This window comes from Liolophura sinensis, chromosome 7, assembly GCF_032854445.1.
Source record: "Liolophura sinensis isolate JHLJ2023 chromosome 7, CUHK_Ljap_v2, whole genome shotgun sequence".
NCBI classification, from domain to species: domain Eukaryota; kingdom Metazoa; phylum Mollusca; class Polyplacophora; order Chitonida; family Chitonidae; genus Liolophura; species Liolophura sinensis.
In genome coordinates this window covers 48,387,575-48,412,348 of record NC_088301.1, presented here as the reverse complement: position 1 = coordinate 48,412,348, position 24,774 = coordinate 48,387,575, and the positions used below count along the sequence as shown (strand labels likewise).

General features: G+C 38.3%; 1 protein-coding gene across 1 annotated transcript; it reads left to right on the top strand.

Annotated features, from left to right (window-relative positions):
• The first annotated feature begins 19,456 nt into the window (after positions 1 to 19,456).
• Positions 19,457 to 23,445, top strand: LOC135471810 (uncharacterized). The gene is made up of 2 exons (XM_064751162.1): positions 19,457 to 19,622; positions 22,342 to 23,445. The coding sequence occupies exons 1-2, from the start codon at positions 19,544 to 19,546 to the stop codon at positions 22,830 to 22,832; spliced, it is 570 nt and encodes a 189-aa protein (XP_064607232.1). The 5' UTR covers positions 19,457 to 19,543; the 3' UTR covers positions 22,833 to 23,445.
• The last annotated feature ends 1,329 nt before the right edge of the window (positions 23,446 to 24,774 follow it).

Genomic DNA, 24,774 nt, shown 5'->3' with positions numbered 1-24,774 from the left:
AGGTGGAATGAAAATTATGTTGAATACACTGTATATAGATGGTGTATCGGGTTTTCTACATGATCATGGTTGATTATGCCGTTGGCAGATGGTAGGTGTTACTAATGATCTTTCTGTTGTTTGTTGTATTAGGTCGACAGCTGTGTGTTTGTAGGGATCAATGGCTCTTTGAATGTAACAATGTAATGTGTTTTGTCCTCTGGCATGAACAATAACACAATACTCGATTTGGTATACACCACCGAAAAGATTAGTATGGTAGACGCGAAGGGTTTATTGACCTAGGTTTAGTACTGTGTGCTAAGAAATCAATCCTACGGTTTTTCAAAAAAACAGAGATGGGATGATAGGAGAGGCTGTTTTAATCATATGGGATCCTCAGTGTGGAAAACAATGCGATGCTTAATATTTCTGGTTAAGGAAGTCAATACCAAGATCATGTTGCGTAAATATGTTCATTCTGACCATACCTATCAATCAAACCGAAGAAATTATATGAATACCGGTACTACAAGACATTTTGTGGAACTGCAAAATTTGAACGACATTTATTATTTAAAATTTTACATCGACAAAAACCACATGGCTCTCCTGGTCTATTGTAGATAACTTACACGAATTTTTGTTATATTGGCTTGGCTATATATGTACCATTGGTGTATGTTATAGTTGTGTTTCTTGGCTTCAGGTGGTTAGGTAAGTAAGAGTGTGATATCATTAAGACATTGTGAATTTAACCCAGATGTATCAGGTGTGATTTATATTGGAATTCCTGGGGCAGATAGATGTAAAGTAAATGACTGAACATCAATGCTTGACTATATGTTACCATTATAATATTTCTTTGTGTGTAATAAAATATTTTGAACGCGCCGACCAAAGTATTTGCCTTGTTATGTACATCCTTGACTAACCGTGACCAAGCTCTAATAGTGAATCTAAACTATCTACCGATGTACCAAAATACGTAATGAGTAGTTCTAGATCTATCAGTAAAGAAATCAGCGGCTGCTATGAAGAAAACTGGACATGTTACCATTACCAATGCTGTCTGGAAATTGTCATTTGAATTCACATGCCCATGAACCTGCCCCAATGGCACAGTTGGTAGAGCGTCCCCTTCGGGAGCGGGAGATCCAGGGTCAATCCCGGGTCAAGTCAAACCTGACCATAAAAGGGGAAGTTGCAACTTCCTCGCTTGGCGTTCAGCATGAAGGGGATAGTGCAACGACTGGTTGTCCCGTATCGGCTTACTTGCCTTCGGTAAGGAGTCGTGGAAATCAGTAGTGCAACAAGGAGTCACATTACATGCACTCTAAGAATTCCTTCGTCGTCATATGACTGAAAAATTGTTAAGTACGACGTTAAACCCCAAGCACCCAAGATTTATTTTTACCCACTCCTTGAACTTAAGTAGTTCTTAACAACGTATACTCATGCCCAAATGAGGTGAAGAAACATCGTCATCATAAGTGGGCAATATGTTCAGTGAAGAGAGCATGCATGTGGTAGTGTGGCTGAGCGAAATTGTCCACACAGTCTGTTAAAACGACAGCAATCTGTTGCGTTTCAAGGGAGGTAAAACTGTTTTCATTTACGTTACTTTAGTTCAAAGGACGACGACATATATTGCTGGAGGCCAAATCCAATGTGCTTAAGGTTCATTACGTGTGGCACGATGTGTATGACCAAAAATCAATACAGCAAAGTCAATCAGCCGGTCAACCAACCAAGCAACCAATGATATAATCAATTAATGAATGTAAAACTAATAATTTAAGATGTTAAAATCAGCCCATTGGAAGACTGAATACAGCGAATAAGAAATCGGTATTCATATGATTTGGTTTTATGAATAAAGCATATTTTATGACAAAATTGCTGGTCACATTCAGCTGACTAAACATGATTTCATGACTATCTGTTTTTGTGTCGGCGTACCTCAATGAGCCATTCAAGTGCAATAGAAGACGTAATAACCTGAACTAGAATGTATCTGCTGGGAACAATAAATTATTTTCATCAGAAATGGGCTTTCTGGCCTTCCAAATACAAGGCAATAACCATATTAAAATAAATAAACCGGTGTACCCCTACACATGTTTAGATATAATAACATATTAGAGTGATGACCCATTATTATTTTTATAAGGAATAGCAAAAATGAGTAATGGTTTCTGTAACATGTTTTACAGAGATTTATTTCCGATCTGTATCTCTAGAGATTTTGAAGTATCTCTAGTCTTCCTTTTGCAGACAATCTGGAACCTTTGCTGTCTATGTACATTATGGTGTATTCGCGTTACGTTCATTATTTGTGGCCAGATATTTTAAGTCAAAGCTTTACTATCAAGCTTCTCCATTCAAAGCTTCTTAAATTTTGCAAAGTATACCATTTAATTATTTCTGATAATCATGGCGTGAAAGATCCATGGCGCTGTGTTTTGTAAATATGTATGTAATTCCGCTTAACTGGGGCTATGGGATGTACAAACAGTTGCAATAAAAGCATTATTTTTGTACCCTTACCATAAAGCATGCATGAAGTCGTGTGCAATAGAATTATGGACAGATCTTTGGAAATTTTACTTTGGACATTGTTTTACCGGTTGACGACCAGAACTGTGATTTGGATACTTCGCTTACCATTGTATGCCTTTAAATAACATATAAATTTTTTGGACCATCTGTCAGCACAAGCAGACTTGACAAAGAGGTTGATACATAAATTTAGGACTTACTGGATTCATCAATACATCCGCGATGATGGCGAGAGTAGAATTTACTATGTAATGAATTGCATTATTGCTTATTTTCCTGAAAGTCAATTTTTTTGCTTCCTGCTACACTGAAACACCTCAAGGCCTACACCCCTCCATGTTTCCAAATTAGAGCCCTGAAAGGATGGTATTGCTGCGTAGCAACTCTGTCAAACAGATATCTAAATAGCTAATTGGTTGTCTCTATTCAAACGCGATGGCACGAAGAACTCCTTGTGCGATTGGTCAACACTACTTACGATATGCATGTGTTGACTTTCATCAGGCGCGGTGCTATATCTTAGAAACGGTAAAGATTGCAGCGGTTAAAGGAGAGAAACTTTGCATCGTAACATAAAGTCATCTGAATAAACCACCCGAGAATTGCTTCTCTTAAAAGACGGCGTCCGGTTTAGGAATGAACTGAACCAGACAAACTCAAGCGGTAATCAAACCTCACCTCGCTAGGTAGCTGCATGGGAACTCTCCTCAGAATCTCAATTGGATTTGTGGGTGCTGGACTCCACCCTGCAACCTTATTCTCCAAGCTTAACTGAGTGGACTTCTGGCATAATTATACTCATTTATTTATTTGAATGATCTTTACCGAAATCTTTGTGATAATCTTATCTATTAACTATTGTACCACCAAATTCCATACGATTGAGAATTAAGATTTCATAATACCATACTATAATGTAACCCATATGTGTTATGTAGATCCTTGAACAGTTGTCAACTTTACGTGATATCTTTACCAAGAGAGTATTTGAGATGCTTCCGACGATATCTTTAAAACATGCAGTTAAAGCTGACATAGAGGAAAATGGTATTTGAATCCAGGCGTCAAAACAGACATTCGTATACTAATTGTCAACGAAAATGGACGCTCCAGGTCATGTCAATAATCGCAAAATCGCTGTACAAGGTGCACAAGTAAAATTGTGTAATTATATTGTTCGCTCACATCAGCCATATGGAATAGGTATGCATGTGTGAATGTATGCTTGGAGTTTAACGTCGTAGTTAACAATTTTTCAGTCATATGACGACGGGGAGTCATTCGGTGTGTGTACATATAGTATCTTCTTATGGTAGGGTCTTCTTGCAGCTAAAGTGCTGCCGCCACTGAAATATCATGGTCAGGCCAACCAGTCCGGTTTCCACGCTCTAACCTCTCAGTGCTGAGCGTGAATCGAGGCAGCAGCAAGTATCATTTTTATAGCCATTGGTACGATCCGACTCAGGTTTGATCCCGGGGTCTAGCGATTTTTGAGATCACCGAAGCGGTTTGCCATAAGGAATAATGCGGCCCTCTTTGACTGTGACTCTAAGCATATGTGTATTCCATTTCGTCTCTTTCTTTCAATTTGGGATGTTAACCACGTCTGCAAAGACATTATTTATGCAAAGCACAAAATGAAAGAATCACAAAAAGGTCCTAAATTTTAAGAAAAAAAGTCATTTAAAATACATGGCTCTACTATGGCTTAGAACTGCCCAACACAATGCACACAATAATATGTAATCTTAACACTACTCAGGATTTGATTCTTTATTTTTTTCTCGTATTCTGAGAAAAACTCTTTTCTTTTAGTTTGTAAAATGATTGTATGACTGTCAAACCTATTGCATGCCTCTCTGGAATGATCGGATAAGATAACTAGCTTGGTTTCTTTCAACTTCCATGTAGATTTTCCAGACGTCTATCCAGTATTGTTAAGAATTTTTTGTTTCAAAAGGTAACAGAAAGTTCCAACTCGGTTAGTGCGCTTGTTTAATATAACACGCGACAATCATCATTTTTGTATTAGAACAAAAACAAGTTTCCTCTCAAAGCCTAATAGACAGAAATGCATTCTCGCCCACGTCCGATGTTATCAAAACAGTTCCATGTGCGTTTAAATTCGGGTATTGCTATAAAGTGGCCTGTTTGACCGTGACTTTGGTGGCGAACTAGGGACGGAATTGATCCGCTCCTCGATTGGGCGTAATGGAGAGGTAAAGGCTTCCATCAGCTCTTAACAGCCTAATTAAAGCCCTGTCACTAAAGTGGTCGATGGGTTTGCCTAACGGGCCACTATGCCACCCTCCATAGGCCAATAATTTTGTTTGGGGAAGCCGTGTTTAAATTAAGATGGCGTATAATATCTCTTTAGGGAATACACCCATATTATGGCGAATACAGGACTGCTCGTCACCCGTGCGCGTTAATGGTGGATACAGAATATCAAGCTAACGGATCTGTAGTTCTGTAGAAAAAACGTATTGCCTCGTCAAAGAGTGTAACCCTACACCTCTTTGATAGAAAAATGAAATACATTAGAGGCGTAAGGGTACCTCTTAAGACTACAGCCATTAAGGTTGAAATGTGCAGCAGTGATCTCCGGCTTTATACGTGTGGCATTATTTAAGTAAGGTAATTACTTCTCACGCAATCAGCTGACATACGTCTCTGATGCAGTAAATCTGAATTAACTCAAACTTACTATTTTTTAAAATAGTTACTCAGTCCTAGTATAAATATTAAAACTCCATATATATCAGTAAATTGGAATGAATGTAAAACCTTTTTCATTAACATGAAAACCAATACTTGATATTTTTATCAGCACATAATTGATTTTTGACTTGATCGATATGACTTCATATATGCAGGGAATAATTTGTATCAATTGATATGAAATGGGCATTATACATGCATCGATCTGGCATTACACACAGAAACAGTGTCCTCCCCATTTTATTAAATTCATCTCGTTAGCAGGGTATCCCACCATTTTGGAGAAGTTGAAGCTGGTCAAATATTGTTAAATTGGCTTATTTTGCAAGTCAGTTCACTAAAACTCAGTTTTTCTGTTAGCATTTTCAGTGTATGATGTTAATGCATGCACAATTCCCCCTAGTCCACCTTCGACATTACTCGTAGTTCTCTCTTTAAGCCACGAGGTCTGTTAAATCCCTGGCGGAGGAAAGATCCTTCGTTCAGGATGTATGCTATTTCCATCATCAATGGACTCAACCGTGAGTACGGAGTGATATCTTAATGAAATAAACAAACAAACAAATCAATATTAAGGAACAAAGAACTCACTACATAAAACGCATAACGAGCTTTAGCATAAAAGATGTTGTTAGTCGCAATATGTGTCCCAGCTGCGTTTTGATAACAACTGTTCGTATGTCAAACATGGCGATTTTATTCAACACGATGCATGCATCTCGTATGCCCTGCAATAAATGCATATGTATATAACTTGTAAAGTTAACTAGGCTATCATTGACTTCGTGCTGAATTTTTCTTGTGTGCGTGGCCTGCAGCTCTAGTGCCGGGTACACCAAATGAATTTGTGCGCCATTGGCGAGAACTGACTTCAGCATTGTCTACAGGGTTCCTTTAAACCATCTTGGTTGAAATAAACTCCTGTATTAAGCACCAAGCTCTCTCTAAATAAACAGTGTTTTGCGCCTGCAGTTAGTAAGAACCCTTCTCTATCGATATATTGGCTTCGTTTGTCGCTAACCTATGGTTATTAAGCGTCAGATTTGAAGGGCTTTGGAGTAGTTTGCCTAATGTAGCCAAGGACAAGATAAATAAATCGTTTCAGAGGACTGGCCTGGCCCAGGGAACGGCACAGAACTTGGAGTCCTACAAAATTCATTAACAGCACACGCGTATAACGTATTGTCTTAGATAAAAAACTTAAAGTGGCTTACGCCCGGATGGAAATGATAAAAATTATTTATTTATACACTGTATATAAGATCCTCTTGTCACCCAACAATCCTCAAGCCATCATTCTGATGTCAGTGAACGTTCACCTTAAGAATATTCAAAATCACCTGAATGCAAGTTCATTGAGTATTATACACTTTATTTATCTGACAAGCATCGATGTATAATTTACGTATCGCATATCGCAGTTGTTTTCGGACCGGTTCTGTGCAGTTAGTGTAAAGCTTAAAGGCGAATTCCTGATTAACAACAAGTGTCGGTGACGGGCTGCTCTGGAAGCTGTTTATGTCTGTGGCGAATAAGGCGGTGCCATTAAAGACAGACCACTTGCACTTCTGGCCACTTCGGAACGTCGATCCTCTTTGAAAACCATACCGTTCGAGGTCTTGGCCTGATCTCAACACAAGCGCGTAAGTATATTCCAGATCATTCTCATCAGCTGTCTTCATTCGAGATTTTCCAATAGAGTCCGCTTTATATCTTCCAAGCCGCAATTCTTGATGTCGTCATTGAATCAGTTACGTTATCTCTTAACATTCTGGATTTTGCAAACCACTTCTGTAATCTCTTGTTTAACTCGAGACGTGTTAATAATACTTGTTTTTGCCAAGTTAATCTACCGTAGCACAGGTAAACCCGGCCTTCTATTTTGTTCATCAAGAAAAGACCGACGGCATTCGGAATTGTGACGACTGCTAGGGAAAAAGTATACTTTACACATAATTATGGCGTCTGCGTTCAATACTGTCGTGAATCTAATGTTTACTATTTTACCACTTATGGCTAGATAAGTCACATAAATGGTCTCTACATGACAAGTGTTATAATTTCCTGCAGCAAATGCCATGACAACTGTACAAGTTTTACCTTAGATTGTTGCAGATAGCACTGTAAACAAAGAACTAGTTGTGGCGTTATGATATGTTCTCGTAGCTGCTACACTTTTCGACATTATCCCTTGCTGGGATGGACTATTTATTTTTTACATCGATATTGTGGTTATCTGTACTGAATGTCCATTGTCAGCACCCAAGAGAGATGGGTGAATTGTAGTTAATTTTTGATCACTTGCTGAAAGGTTGCAGATCCTGGCAGAATTCTCTGCATATCGTGGAAACTAGGTTAATTCAGATTTTCTCTACTTAAAATAAGAATGCCCCGGGCCAGCGTAATGTCATGTAAAATCGAACAACTGATCAAACTGCCTCGAGCTTGGGGGTCTTCTGACAATCGAGAAATTACGCAATCGGGAGCATGGAGGGGTTCTCCCTGCTCCATGGATTTGCATGAATTTTCTGCGAGCTATGCAGAGGGTAATCCGCCGTTTACTTAACAAAATGTCGTGATGTTACTATTTAACAAAGGAATAATGTTTATGGTGCTTCTATATGGAATGTTTGTCTTATTCCTCTCATCGGTTTCAGAAGAAATCGATTTTTTAGTAATTGTCATAACTTGTATGCTGTATTGTTTTACAGTTTGTTGCTGTATTTAATGCTGGAGAAAATAAATAGGGATACCCTAAAGATATAGACTGAACACTCCGCTCACGTTGACTCGATCCCCTGGTTTTACATCACATCTTTTCCCCCCTCTGTGCCTGTCCTGTTTCATTTGGCAACGCATAGTATCCCGTAGAACCATTAGCACAGAGTATATGGGGGCGTTTGGCGGCGTGGGCAATACGCATGGCGTCTTTTGGGCTATAAGGGTGCCTATTTCGCAGACACCAGTGTGTCTATGCGAGAATCGACTTGCGTTAAAATGCATTGACTTCTTCTAACATTAGCACCGTTGTTGCTGGAGAAACAAATGGAACATTGTACTTCAGGATCGAACACAGGGACTCTTTGTTCAATCACATTATGTATACATATGGAACTTAGGAAAGAACAACCCCGTGTAAACACCCCTAATGATAATGTGTAACAGGTTAAGACGTCTGTTTTATGAGGTAATTGTTATTATAAACTAAGCACGTAATATTGTATCGTATTCATTTGTGATACGCTTCTAGAGCAACTTGAAATGAGCGTGGAGTTGTAACTTGTAACCATTCCGGCCCTACACCAAAAGTAGTGTTACATAGGGACCGACAGCATTCCGGCCCTACACCAAAAAGTAGTCTTATCTAGGGGCCTACACCATTCCGGCCCTGCACCAAAAGTAGTGATACATATGGGCCTCCACCATTCCGGCCCTACACCAAAAAGTAGTCTTATCTAGGGGCCTACACCATTCCGGCCCTACACCAAAAGTAGTGATACATATGGGCCTCCACCATTCCAGCCCTACACCAAAAAGTAGTCTTACCTAGGGGCCTACACCATTCCGGTCCTGCACCAAAAATAGTGTTACATAGGGACCGACAGCTTTCCGGCCCTACACCAAAAAGTAGTGTAGATCTGCACCAAAAAGTGGTCTTACCTAGGGGCCTACACCATTCCTGCTCTACACCGAAAAGTAGTGTAGATCTGCACCAAAAAGTGGTCTTACCTAGGGGCCTACACCATTCCTGCTCTACACCGAAAAGTAGTGTAGATCTGCACCAAAAAGTGGTCTTACCTAGGGGCCTACACCATTCCTGCTCTACACCGAAAAGTAGTGTAGATCTGCACCAAAAAGTGGTCTTACCTAGGGGCCTACACCATTCCTGCTCTACACCGAAAAGTAGTGTAGATCTGCACCAAAAAGTGGTCTTACCTAGGGGCCTACACCATTCCTGCTCTACACCGAAAAGTAGTGTAGATCTGCACCAAAAAGTGGTCTTACCTAGGGGCCTACACCATTCCTGCTCTACACCGAAAAGTAGTGTAGATCTGCACCAAAAAGTGGTCTTACCTAGGGGCCTACACCATTCCTGCTCTACACCGAAAAGTAGTGTAGATCTGCACCAAAAAGTGGTCTTACCTAGGGGCCTACACCATTCCGGCTCTACACCGAAAAGTAGTGCAATATAGTAAGAAATATAAAGCGTTTTTGGCATGTTTGACAATCTACAAGCATGCTCACGTCTACCCTCATCAACAGGCAACGTGTGAAAATTCTACGGGGGAGGCAGCCAGGCAGATGTTTATTTTTAGGTTTCCTGGCAGGTTTTTACCTCTTTGGAGAGACGTATATAAACGTTGAGTGGTCACGGCGTCGAAAGAACCTAGGTATTGCACCAGAATTTTAATAAAGTTGTTTGAATACATTAAAATCATCATATCTCAATTACACATTAGTGAATGTGAACATTTGACTGTTTATATTGTAGATGTCGTATAGGTCGATATGTCACTTATTGCTCCAGGAAACTCAAGATAAACAGTTTTACAGTTTCGGACTGAGACAAAAGCCATTTCATGCAGACCCGATTTGACTGGTCAGGCTTCCTCTGGAGTTCAAAATAGACACGCAGGGTACAAGTACTTCAAATTTAGGTAGTATTACTTCCAAAGTTAACAATTAAGTAGCTTGGTATTTTCTAGAGTATATATTGTCACATATAAAACAGCTGTATATATATATATATATATATATATATATATATATATATATATATATATATATATATATATATATATATATATATATATATATATATATATATATATATATATAGCTTATATGTAAACACCAATACTTGATCAAAGTGCAGACAAAACAAACACTGTGTAAAGAGTCGCGGTGAGAGCGTGGTCGACATGTAAATGCCATTAATGCTCTACAATTTAGTTCTATGAAGAAGTAACGCACACGTCAGTCATACATGATTCAGCATGTTAATATAACATTATTCAAATAATATTTCACAAAAAATGGACAGAAATGACGTAATAACATGTTGGAAAATTTTGGGGTATGACAACCCCATTACACGATGCAGGATATTAGTCCATATAATTCCTAATAAGTCTACACAAATTGTGTTTATTGTAAACCGCCTACACGAAGTTGTATTGCAGGCATCTAACTTCTACAGCATAGAGAGTAAAACCGGAACGGCGACAACAGTGTGAGAGGTGGGAATGGTCTCACACAGGCAGTGAAACACGGCCTCTTGTCTACGCATTTCACTTAATATTTTATTCTAACTGTACAAGTAACTATTTAAAATGTAGCAACTGAGCAAGACATAGAATACAGATATAAGTAAATGAATATATATACAAAAGACAACAAAGCTTTTCATAATCCCATTCAATTACATGTATATCTATTTTCGAGAACAAATTGCTATCACTATGCCGTATATATGACGCGCAACAGAGAGCCCGTTTGGTGTCCCTGTTCAGTCGTGTTGAGACATCAGTGTCTGGTTGACAGACACGATATGACATTGTTCATTTAAGCGGTTAAAAATTAATACATTGAGCGTATTATGTAGGGCAATGGTGACCACCTGCCGTATACCGCCTGAGACTAACGCTTTGTATAAGGTAACCGCGTAGATTTCAGAAGCTAATACCTTGAAAACAAGCCTGAACTTTCAACGGCAAAATGCGAGTACCAGTTTTCTTGGTTTCATCATCTAGGAGACAACAAAGGTTAGTGTCTACTTTGTCATTGGATATATGTTCAGTCTTTTACCTGAACATTACTTTCTCCACAATCTGAATAATTCAGCTCGATGCGTATGTTTGGAAACATTGATCATGAGCCAAATACATAAAAACATGTTGTGACCACTACTTTGATTCACCATTCCCCCTAGAACCTATGTTTTCACTTAGTCTGATGTCTTTATGGCAAACATACAAGACACCTATGCATGTTCATGAGACACAGATGCAGGATATGTATATTAACTGTGCGCACCCTGTAATTCGTGTCGTTTTCGTGATCGTATTTATTTCTCATAATATTCTATGGTAGACTACATGATGCAGGAAGGCTTAAGTCTCCTCAGTATTGATTACATGTCTGGAAGGAGAGCTCTAAGTATGTGTGGTTACCATATAGTTGAATTACAGTTTAGGGTCCCACCCATGTTTCGTAGTCCATGATTTAATTTTGTAACATATGTATTTTCTCCACGAGTTTCTCTTAATGAATCCTTTGAACGCACCTTTCATATTTTGCCGACCATTTGTCCATTGGAATTGGCATGCAAAAGATAGGAACGTCTTATACAGGTGTGTGAACCCAACATGTTCAAATCAACTTACCCACATTGAAAGTTCAGGAGGTTTTACAAGGCCACTTTCAAGGAAGACGGCATGTTAAAGGACACATATACGCATATATAACATACAGTGTAGTTTAAAACAAAACTTACAATAGAATCACATATCCACTGTAACGGTTTAATTAATTATTCCCCGTCCATACACGTAAAAGGAACTCTTATACATAGATCAAAGCACGGGACTGGGTAATAAGCATGTATTTCTCATTGCGCAACTCACACAAGGCCTTGGTATTCCCATCACATATATCCACTCACATAATGAAGTCGGATAAACTTATCCACTGAAGTTCTTTTTTGAAATGTCTATGTCGACAGGTGATTGTCTCTTTTCCGGCATAGTCCAAATAACTATATCCCCTCCTCATGAATGCCATGGAGAAAAACCCATACCAGAAGAGAGACATCACTTTCCCGAATTCACATTGTCATCATCGGATAGTTTTGAGCAGCACAACATAATAATGTCATATGCCTTCTTTTCTGATTAATTTCTATGCTACATTACTACATTTTTTGAAAAGTAACAGTCGTGAAATTCTTTGCTAATGTATATTATTTCCTTTCCTGCGTGTTTTTATACACACAACTATTTCCTCTCTGACATCCCCCGTACAAATTTGTTTCTATGTGTTGCTTGAATAACCCGAAAATAGATATTGCACAGTGTAAAATGCCACTTGAGAACGGCCCAGTTACTGTCCACTTATTCCCGTGGTCAAAGTCTGGACTGGTGCCTCCAACCCATCATTACCCGCCAATGCCCGTGATGGAAGAGAGCTGTGGAAGACAGCGAACCGAGGATCATTCACGTCTCCAAAATGAGAGAGCAAATAATATTACCCTTGTCATGTTTCCCTCTAATTGCCGTACCCACTCACCCATCACCAACTCGCAGTCAATCGTTTCTGTTCGGTCAACATGGCGATACATTTGCTCTAGCCAGCAGGCTTTGTTTTACGAGTTGGGATTTGACAAGCAGACAAACTTTGATAGGCTGTGCCAGAAACCATCTTCTACGAGGGGGGCGCTTTATCAACTAGCTAATGGCAACGTAAAGTTAGAGCTAATGGCCACCAAATAAGTAAAGAGCCACCTCTAACCTAAGGACGTAGCCTATCACATTTATTATATATATATTGTACGCGAGCTAACGGTATCAGATACATGGAACGTCTTTTCACACGGACTGTAAAGCCTAGCAGATATACACAATTTCAGATTTATGGCACATTACCGCATACAATAAGAAAATTTATACTTTGTGCGACTTCTAGCTTTCTACCAAAGTAAAATGATGACACAAAATACTATTTGCTGCAATTCAGAAAAATGATTCGCCATGTGAATGCGAAAACTTGAGTGTATAAATTGGGCTTACTTCGATGAGATACTTTTGCTTTACTATTTGCATGCTTTAACTCTGAGAATACTGAATCAAAAATTTGAATTTTTCCATGTTTAAGCACACTGTTTTAAAGAAAAAAATCGAGGGCATGCCAAATCAAATGTCAGCATAAGTTATCTCAGTATTGTGAAAAGCGAATAACTGTGGTTTGTAATTCTTGTGAGTTTTCTTTTCTGGCAGATCGCTGTTATACTATTCTACCATGCAGGGTTGTAGAAACAGGACGTCTATTCAGGTATATCTGAATTCTGGAACGGCACTTATGAATGGCGAATATTACCCATCCTAAATGTAAGGTTTGGCAAATGATTATGGCTGGATACTCATAGTGATCAATGCTGCTTGACGTCGTATTTAGTAGTGCTTGACTCGTCTGCTGGAATGTAACAGTCGCCGGTCGATGCCAACGAGATTCATTTCGATGTCCGGTGTCACGGATTGAGATGTCTCACAAAGGCCTACTCATGCCCTTGACGGCGCCATTTTGAGAACGGCATGTTTTTAGAAATGTATATTGCTTACAAAATGTACATTTCCTTTTCTTTATTCATAACAAAACATTATTTCACGCCATACCTTATTTACAATATGGCTTTACACATGTACTAAGGGAAAACTCAATACATAACCCAAGGCTACGTACAAGAGACTACGGCATAGAGTGTATAAACAAAGCAGCGTTATAGTTATAGCAATTTAGTAGATGTCAATAGTCGAGAATTATCATCAATATGAGGTGTTAACATCACATTTAATAAACAAATATATGAAAACAATGCCAAGAAACCTGGACTGGGGGATGCAAAGTCCACCACCAATCACGGTTTATATAACCATAATAATAATTCTTAAAAAAACACAACACAATGTATGTACACCCACATTGTAAAATTACTCAGTAAACTGCCAAATTTCATTGGTTTATCCAATAAACTCTGGATTCCTGTACTCTTAAAACCTATTGCAATCTTTTAAGATTGCATTTAAGAATTGCCTAACTAAAAACACCTTGCTCTTATTTTTATTAAGTCGTATACCGTGGAGTAAAAATGCAATCAGTGAAATTGTCAAGAGAGGTCTGAACCACATCTTGAATGATCTAAAATTACCAAATAGCTATATTTTTACTGCACGTTCTTTTTTGAATGACACCAGCTGCCAGACACCCTAACATTTGAAGTGAATAAAATAATGTATTTATCTACAGTGCATTTTCTACTAAATCTATTTCCGTAAGACTTTAATTTGTTTCCCATCAGATATGTATATATAGCACACAATGGCATACATTTAACTGAAGTAGCAATAATTCAGATGTGTTCATTCCCGTTAGAATCGTTAATGTCTGATATCATTATTATTATTTGCCTGGGTAACGATTCTTATAAAGACATAGCCTTGTGTTTTGACTGTGCTTGTTTGACCTCTGTTGTATGGAAGAGTAAATAGTACTCTCGAGCCAGATGGTCATTTCAGTAGCTGCTTGAGACCATTTGGTGGCAAAAGGCGACAGCACTTTAACCAGCATAAAGAACCGACATTGAAACGATACCAGTTCCACCGTCTTGGTGTTAACGTTGGCTCTTAGGGAGTTCATCTTCGCGGCTTATTTAATGGTGTTTATCGCCTGATTGTATCGGGAGATAGATTTAATGGGGGTGGACTGATCAGCCTTATCGGACCGCTATCCCGCAACAACTCGATTTCCCGCCGGGTGCAATAAGTTACCACCACTGACTTGAAGGAAGGCCTGTTAATCAAACACACATAACCTGGAAACAAGAAAGCTCAGCCCAAGGCTGTCACACAATTAAACCTCTTCAGGAATTCTTTGAAAAAATGTCGCCGGAGGTCAACATGCAATCAAGGGATCAAACATTACCTTCGACTGTCGTCCGGGGTAAAAGCAGCGGATGATACAGTTCCGGTTCAGGGCAGTAAAGTGACGGACACAGTATAACCCCGAGTGTTCTTTAACGTTAATGACCGTCAGCCATCATTACATGACGTTCAATCGCACCTTACCTGTTACGTGGGACAAATCACCGCCCTCCACACTAAAAAAATTAATGTGTTAAATTTAACAAAAAGCCTAATGCTAGAATGTTCTCTGTTATTGTAGCAGATTGTTCTGTTAAATGTAACACACATGTTCTATTAATTCAACATAAAGATTATATTAAACTAACAGAATATTATATTGAATATGGCAGAATATTGTGTTATAATAACAGAATACAACTTAGCATCACCCAGACAACAGACTTCCTGTTAAAATGAACAGATTGATTTTTTTAGTGTGCAATGCCACGGACACATTTTGATACAAATGTATACATAAAAACTGGCATCATAACCGTGCATCATGACACAAATGCCCCACCCATCCAACACCAATACAAGTTCTCGCTGAGTTCAGAGTTTTAATTAACACTGTTTACTGGGAAAAACTCATTGCAAGGTATGAGCACGTCTTGGGATTGGTTCTAGCGATTATTGACTTGAAGCTCTCATTGTGACAGTTGTATAAGAAATATTGTACGGTGACTTTGCTTTTAAAATACATTTAAATTAAATATTGAAACAAAAAGTTCTTCAAGCTGATAGCATGGGTTTAAAGTCAAGTACCGTAGCACATGTTCTAATTAAATACATGTAGGTGTATTTAAAATTTATTTTCCTAATTAAATTTCACTTCATTCCTTGTTGAAGGCATGTCGCAACGTCAGAAATTTATCTGGTTGAGTTTAGCGTTTTGATTAAGCAAAACGCTAAACTCAACCAGATAAATTTCTGACGTAATAAAAAACATTTTTTATTTTTTTCTCAAAGTATCCATACCTATATTCTTCAAGTTCTTTACACGAGACAAACATGTATGTTATGCCCTTGGCTTTTCATTACTGGGAAAGGGAAAACGGAATGTTTGAAAGGTAAAAGACGGTTTTTGATGGAATGCACGTACGTGGTGACCAACTCACAGCCTTGTTTATCTATAAGGTTTATTATTCAAGATAGAAAATTGGGGAAAACCCGCCATCAACCAGATTACACTCAGACAACAGATTTTCTGCCTCTTTTATCACGGCCGTATGTGCAGTAGACCTGAAGGCCTACGGTTGGCCATTCGGAAAATCGCCAGTTTTACCTGCCTTAGAGAAGCCAATAAAGACTTTGCACTAACTCTAGATGACCACTTGGTTCGACTTCCACGACAACAACATCTAAACGAGGATTCCAGTCTGCGTCACCAATTATTGATTTAAAAAACTAGTATGTCAAGGATAGTACAATCACGACGCCTGGATTTGCTGCCAACCTCTTAAAACATTCAGTAAGAATATGTTCTCTCGTCAGTTTATTGTGGATTTTACGGAAACATTTATACAGAAATACACAGGCAAAATAATGAACTGACAAATATTTTAATTACGAATAGTATGATCAATGTCTTTTGAATATATATCGTTTATCAAAATATGGTTGTACATCTCGTTAAATTTTCAACGCACGATTTGATTCGGTAAGATACATGTGTACATAGCATATCGCGTAAGTACTGGTATTGGTCCACTCACCAAAGGGTTGCGAGTAATCCGGACATGGGTAGGCCAAGGGTGTGGGCGTGTGGATCGTGCGTGAAATGGAAATATTCTTTAATCAGATAGCCTATCCGGTAGGATATGTTTGCTGACTGCCATATTCCGCACCAAAAACATTTTTATTGCTGAGGATATAGTGTGTAGGAAACAGGAAGAGATGAAATGTTACACGCAAAATGACATCGTGCATAGTGTTTTATTTTCCTGTCATAGTGTTGTATTTTCCTGTCATCCATTCTATAGCTTTCTGTTTATCGCAGGGCCCATGCCGTAGGACACGCCATGGGCTTCCATCCGTTTCTCCGTGCTGAAGGGGAAAGGAGGTATATGAAAGCATTTTTTCCATAAGCATTTCGATCAGTTTAGAAATCCACGGCTTCTGATGAGTTAAACATCCATGGTTTTAATTAGTATTCCACGTTTTTATTTAGAACAATAGTTAATAATTTTAGTTAATACGGACACTTTTCCATTCCTTTTACTCGTTCAGTATTAATGGAAAAGCCCGACTTCTATTTTCAGCATCTGTGTATGTTAGGGATTTAAAAAGTAAGATTTTAGTTACTTATTCTATTTTGATAGGAATATTTTTCCACTTACCGAGGTCAGCGTGTGACGAAGCCATTCTTCTCAAGTATTTGAGTAATTTTCTCTCCGAAGCACGGGAAGTTAGCTATGAAACTTTATTGAAAAACAATTCACAAACTGTTTATTCGCAGATAAAACCTTATCCACAACAACGTATAGGTATCTACATCTCCGTATAAGTTAATGAGTTGTGAAATCGATACAGGTCAAAGCATACAGATTCCCTGTGGAATCTTGTTGATGCGAAATGATGGGATTTAGTGCAGGTCGATAGCGTTCTCGAACATAATTTTCCCACTAAGACTTGATCCATACGTGTACCAGCTTTCCACATGAACATTCTGCTGACAGAGCATATGGAGGAAACGTTATCTTTGATCATAATTCTGGCAATGTTGAATTTATTCTTCCATGAAATTCCTAGATTGTTAGTTTCTATCATCAATAAATGCAAACAACAATCTGCAGAAACAAGGAGGCGATGTGAATTTCAGAGGGAGAAAGCCAATATTCCATTGATTAACATGTGTGCATCTTATACAGATCAAATCTAAGCATCGCCAACAGAATACCCAATAGACCAACATTGACCTTAGGGATACGTCCCCATCTCTAGTCTTCTCTTTGCTCATCATTGGAGCAAACCCCATTTATCTGTCTCACAACTACGTTAATACCTTTAACTGGGATTGTCAACCCCATTGGAGTTGATCTTGGATTCGCAAGTTTGCTATTCAGACTAAGAGCCGATATCCCAAATATGTTATTAGTCTGTGTGATATGTAAACATTCCCCGGTGCAGATATGAAGATAAGAGTCATTTGCAGCAAACAGTTCTTTGCTTACAGAACTACCCGACTTTACCTCTTAGGCTTTTAATGTGGGTAAGTATATTACATAATATGTGAGTATATATATATCAGAAATATCGAAAATATTCAACAATAACGATATCAAAGGTTGCAGCACGGAGAGCAATCCCCGAACAGCGGCACAATGTTGACGTCATCACGAGAAGCTATAAATTAGGAGAATTGGGGAAATAGGTAAATTATTACAATTAGTAAAACAGACACTGCATGCATTTCATTGAGATTTATTTATGTTTATCAAAAGAAGTCATAAAAAAGCTCAAGCATCCAGATGTTCCACGCATGCGTGTAACCTTACCCACAACAAACAAAGGGTTCAAAATTTCTGCTCGCACATACACACCCAAATACTTCAGAATTGAGTGGTCACTGCAAAAAGTGCCAAATTGTTCCAACAGAGTTACTTGATGGCAAAGCGACAGAGAATTCTGTATTTTGACCACTGAGGTCACGTATTCAAATCCTGCTCCCGCGCGATAGGCTGTCAGGAGGGATGTCAGGTACGTCGGATTGTCCACGGGATCTGTTCAGTTTTCTTCACATAGTAACATGCCTGTAAAAAGGCGTACGGTAAAAAATTCAGAGGCATAAATAAATGAAGTAAGCCATTCTCTCGTAATAATTTATTCTAATCTTTAAGACTTAATCCTCAAAATATCTATATTCATAATTGAATCCTTGAGTTCCGTTTGCTTGTTCATGTTCATTCACTAGAATGTTTGGTCTGAACACAATCAGTCTCATTGTTTTTTCCCACACTGTGACTAAACATAGGCATTATTCCACACCAGATTCGCGAGCCTGTGTGTCGCCCAAGCACATTGTTTCGCAATGTCACAGAATTTGATAAATTACATCGTCAATTACGGCTTGTTGATGGAATGTTTCCGTTCACGCAGGATTGGTCGGACAGGCAAACAATTCATTCATCACATATCATCGATAAGAGATACCTTTATGTTGCGTTAGATCATATACCATCACTGATGACATTTACGAGATCTCTTTTGGCAGTAAGACATCACACAGTATGTCGCCAGAGAGCATCACAAAAGACCTATTGTACAATAAGGTAATCTTTCAAATCATTAATTTTCCTTTTTAGGAAGTTTAACGGATAGATAACAAATCTTTGTAAAGTCACTCTAGGATATATTCACAAGCTATGTATGGACATTCATGCTTTGAACTTGGACTGATCCGCTATATTCTGAACATGCGCAATCAGAGCATCTAACGCCTCCGCTACTCTATCGATCGGTCTTTTCAGCCTCCAGAGATTGAAGAACTATCCTTTTCAAAGGTGGGAGTAGACCCGTTATAATAACAGGGGAAATGTTACAGCTTCTCAGCGCCTAACACATGCCGATCTGATCGTAACCCTTTCTTGTTTCAGAGGAAAAAAATGGATCGAGTGGTTACCCTTTCCTTTCTCTTCACTGTAGCGATGTGCACAGTAAGCGCTGCCAAGACAGGCTCACAAGGTAAGAGTCTATTGTTTCCTTTATGCTTACAGAGCAGCAAAAAGTACTTAGGATTGAATTTTGTGAGCATGGAGATTTTGGTTTGGTTGAGTATCTCTCCCCAATCCATACGTACTGTATAAGAATTTGTATGGTATAAAACTCTTTTTATTCGTCTCTTAATTTAAGGAGAATTAAGTAAAAAAAACTTCAACATTTTAAAGATTGTCACTTCTTCTTGTGTTTTTTTTTTCCTTTTTTTTTTTACAAAAATCGGTATTGATCTGACCACAAACATGTGCTTGTTTCTTCGAATGTAAGCGAAGTTCGACATTTGCATGCCTCGTAAACCATAAAGTATATGAAGCTTGTAACATTTAACAGAGAGGCAGTCATCAGGTTCCAGTGATGGGGGGAAAGACAGTTAATATTCTAAGCATGTCCTCTGATTCAAACTCCTAGTATCTGGTAATTTCCAGATAAACGTATCAGGTGAATCCACTTCATTACTTTTGTTTGACAATATGCCAATGAACAGTTATACACGGCCCTAGTTTAACCAAGATTTATTCATTTGTGTATTATACACCTTCCAAGATGCTTCTGAGGAATTGTGCTTCAGGGCAAAATGTTTTCAAGGTTGTAATGAAATATTTATTGTGTAGTGCCTTGAGTTTTTCGAAAGCAGTAATTTCCATAAGATATTGGGAGAACATTCTCCCAAGAAACTGGATCTCTCTTACTTGTGCTCCATTTTAATATGGTACACTGGTTCCAGCTTACAGAAAGGGTGTCTATCCATAGCAATGTTAGTATCGATATATTAACACTTACAGAGTAAAACAGCATGTTTTTGTGTCAGATGTCCTTCATAATCGATTTATTTGTGACTTAACCATAGTGTCGTATCCCTAGATGGCTTTGATTGAGGAATTTATAGCGGAACAAGTGTGTGCTTCCTCAACCTCAAAATACAAAAGCCTAGAATATCTGGAGTGCAATATTAGTGTTAAACATAGCTGGAAATGTCCGAGTTTGTTACTACTGGCTACCTAAGTCAGTATATTTCACAGGGTTATCAGCCAAAATTCTCTAGTAAAAAAGTTCTACATTTTTGTTACCCTGTTCTATAGAAACAATCGAATCATATGTTGTTTGGTTGCGTCCAATCTATATTAACTAATAAAAACTATACTTCGCAAAGATTTTAAAACTTGTATTCATGCCATGAACTCGATGACCTGAATAATAGCCATCCTCTCTGGCTGTACTTGGGAAGGCCTGGCAGCAACCTGCGGATGGTCCTAGGTTTCCCCCCGGGCTTTCCCCGGCTTCATCCCACCATAATGCTGGCCGTCGTTGTACAAGTAAAATATTCTTGAGTACGGCGTAAAATACCAATCAAATAAATAAATGAATGAATAACAGCCTAATCCACAATTCGCATGTTGTCTACACCTATGCCACTGTACGATAGATTTTTGGGTGAAAACATGACAGCAATAAATAGTTCACACTTCAATACCAACTGCGAACACACATGTAACTACTTAGCAGATTCCACGCCTTCAGCATTGTCTTAGGAAGACATATGAAATGCTAAGAACCTGTAAAAATGAAGTATTGATATTCTGACACTCCCAACAGCACCAAAGGCTAACTGTGAGATACTATATGCTTTCACATGTAAATGAAGGCAAGGTCCTAGCCTGGAAGGGTTTTGATGGAACATATTGTAAGAATTGTATTTCCTTATAGCTATCTTTTGTCATGACTTTGATCGGCTTCTCGGCCCATGCCCCTCAAGCACGGTTGCAGATTTATTCCTCAGGGCAGAGAGCTGGTGTGATAACGATTGTTGATACATTTCATTGAAAGCCAACGTGAAAATTTAATGCGAAAAATTACTTTGAAGAACCATATGTGCGATAAAATGCCACACTGCACGAATAAAGACCTGCAGATGTTCCAAATGAAGTTTTAAAAGCTTCAGCAGACAACAGTTCATGTGAGGCATCGCCAAACGGATGTGAGTTGGAATCTAAGAGATAGGTGAAGTAAAATGCGTTTTTTGAAATGTTTGTTTAACAAACTATTACTTTATGTATGAATAAAAACAGTTAAATTAATAAATTATACGATTCCTAGCTTTTGGCTTTTTAGGCAGTTAACATGCATGTCTGCTGAATACAATAACAAGCGTGGTTTCCCATATTTCACATATCTCCATCTCACCTTAATTATGATAGAGTGGTTGAAGTTTGACCTTTAAACTGTCTTTTTATGATATCGGATATATCACAGGACTTTGTATATTATCGTGTATACATATTTTCGCCTAATCGCTTTCACTCCGATTCGTTCGAACGGTTCCAATCCATGATATAGACCACTGATGCTGAAAGTAGCTACATTAGTGAAGATAATGTTTTGGTATTAAATATGTGTGTAATGCCGATTACGGTGAGTCTTAACATCACCACCGTGATTACATCAACAGTGTCAGTATCATATTTAATTAACTCTAATTCCAGTAAGAACGGTGGGATCCTTCAGTTTCCTACATAAGGCAACTGACTTGATGAGCTTACTTCTTACACACGATTTTGATGGTTATTATATTAGAAATTTTACATTTGAACACGTTTACTTTCGCCAAAAGCGTGAATTATGATTTCAAAATTTCGGCGAGTATAGGTACACCCAGATACGTTTTTTAAACATCTATTCTTATTTTCAGAAAAACCAGATTTACCCAGCCTCACTGAGCTCCAGGAACTTACCAAGCACTGGCCTAACATACGTTATGTGGATGAACCGTTCCACATCAGACCGAATCTATTGTCGTTGTTTCAGAGCCAATATTATAAGCCTGGCCTGAGCGAAACATGGCGACTCTCTGACATTCTTGAAAACGCAATGGACAAACGTTCAGAAGGGAACAGAGAGAAAAAAGAGCGCGAATTGGCATACCTGTTGCATAACCTTATTTTAGAGCTAGATTCGGATGAAGCCAAAAACCTATCCGGAACGCGGAGGTTTAAATCTGTTTCCGGGGAATCATCAGGGGAGATGACTCGAGGTCCAGTTGTTGAAGCTGGTTCGAAAAGAAAGTACGGGAACATATTTCATGGACCCCTGGAAACCAAAGCAAGAACGGCCCCAAGGCCTAGACGGCAGAGAAAGTTCCGCATCGATCCCGTAATGTTTTGGATGGGCATTGGAAAATAAGGTTTCCTCAAGGTGTGAACAATTTTGGCTTCATCCAGTGAATTTCGTTGTAGTAACTCTTCGTTGCCAGTGTATTTTGATGAACAGTGTGAAACCTTTGGAAACCTAGCTTTCAGAACAAGTAAGGTGATTTCTACACTCTGTGCCATATGGGGAGTGGCCACTGTAGCCTACCTGGAAATGACTCATTAAAATGGAGATGTTTATTTGTATCACATTCCACTGACATGATGTGACGGATGATATTTCTTACCTTAATACTTTGTTCAGGTTCATCCAATCAAGAATCTGCATGGATATAAATGCCATCTTAGTTTTAACTACGTTCTTTATGTGTACAGGGCGAAAGTGGACCTGATACGGATGTATTACGGATGGCTGTAACAAAAGGCACAAAATTCAAGCTTGAGAAAATATCACATAGGCGTGTGAACAGTTGTCCATTTGAGTGCATAAAAACTTCTTTATTTAAATGTGGGCACCAAAATCTTAAATTTTGTCTACTAATGCGATGTGTTGTTTGGATCAGTGTTTGTTTATCTCATCTCTTTATCATACAATTATTATATTTACTCTATGAACTTTCCCGAAATAGTAGTATAAAAAAATTGGAACCGTATTTGTTGTAATGAGTTGTTTCCTTTTAGAAAAATCGGTTAAGTTTTGCAAAACATAAATAACGCTTCCTCTGTGTGGACAGAAACTCCTGACTTCATACTTGTATGGGCTTGTCGTTTATGAACATTCCATTATTTCTCCTACACAGTTGTCGTCAGCACAATATTGACCGCATGGTTTGGTTACAGTGTCTTATCACTAAGAAACGAAGACACAGTCACACTCAGGTATAAACTACCATGTTATACTCCTAAAATGTAGTGGGCCTACATCACTAAAATGGATGGATGAATACATGATGAATGGAAAAGTATGCAAGTAAACACATGAAATGCAACAGTTAAGCATCCATTGGACAACAGAAGTTGGACAACGGTCTTGTGGTCTACATAGAAACACGTACAGGCTACGATATAAAAGTTTGCTGCATGGTTTGCTGGGTCACCCATTCACAGAATGAAATGTATTCGGCAGACAGTTTTGAGAAAACAAATCAAGGGTGTGTCTCAGTATTTAAAAATTGTGTATATGTTAATTTCCACAAACAGGTTTGATTGCAGATCACTGTCCCTCAGGTAGTTTTCACACGTGTTATATTGTTATCAGTATTTGTCGTTGAGGACCATATTAAAAAGATATAGGAATATAAATACAGTATATGTATTTTTAGTCCATGCGTTAACATTAAAGCTTGTGCCTACTCAGATATGTAGGCGTTTAAGTATGAGGTATGAACGTTCTATTATATAACGTTTTTAAAGAATTGCAATCGTTTAAGCGCGAAATCCTTGGTTGTTAGTATCTAGGAAGTGCTTTCTACACATGTATTACATGTACTTAATTGTTAAAAATTTTTAGACATCCGCTAATACATATATAATAGTAACGTGAATACACACAGTTTCTCTTTTCTTACATTGTTGGTCGATTTAATAAACAACACCTCCATATATTTACTTTTCCGCAAAAAGTGGCAGAAAAATGTAATTTTTACGAATATCTGTCCCAAAAATATCAAGAAGTAGTTTATGTAAGTATATGTTAACTGAAATTAAGAATCACAGATATGCAACTCCGTGGATATGTACATACAAGTTGTTTAATTTCTGTGGCAACTGATTGCATGCTTCCCTCTGACGGAGAAACACATCTGAAGATTTCCTGGCGGTGATGTCGTGGTACCTATACACTGCAATCAGTGCTGAAGCGGGAAGTTTACACAAGACATCTGTTGAACACTGAAGTGAATAACCTACTTTATCAGTATCGTTCACAATCTAAGCCTGATGCATTTGTGCGTGTCTACAAGGCTTGTTGACAATTC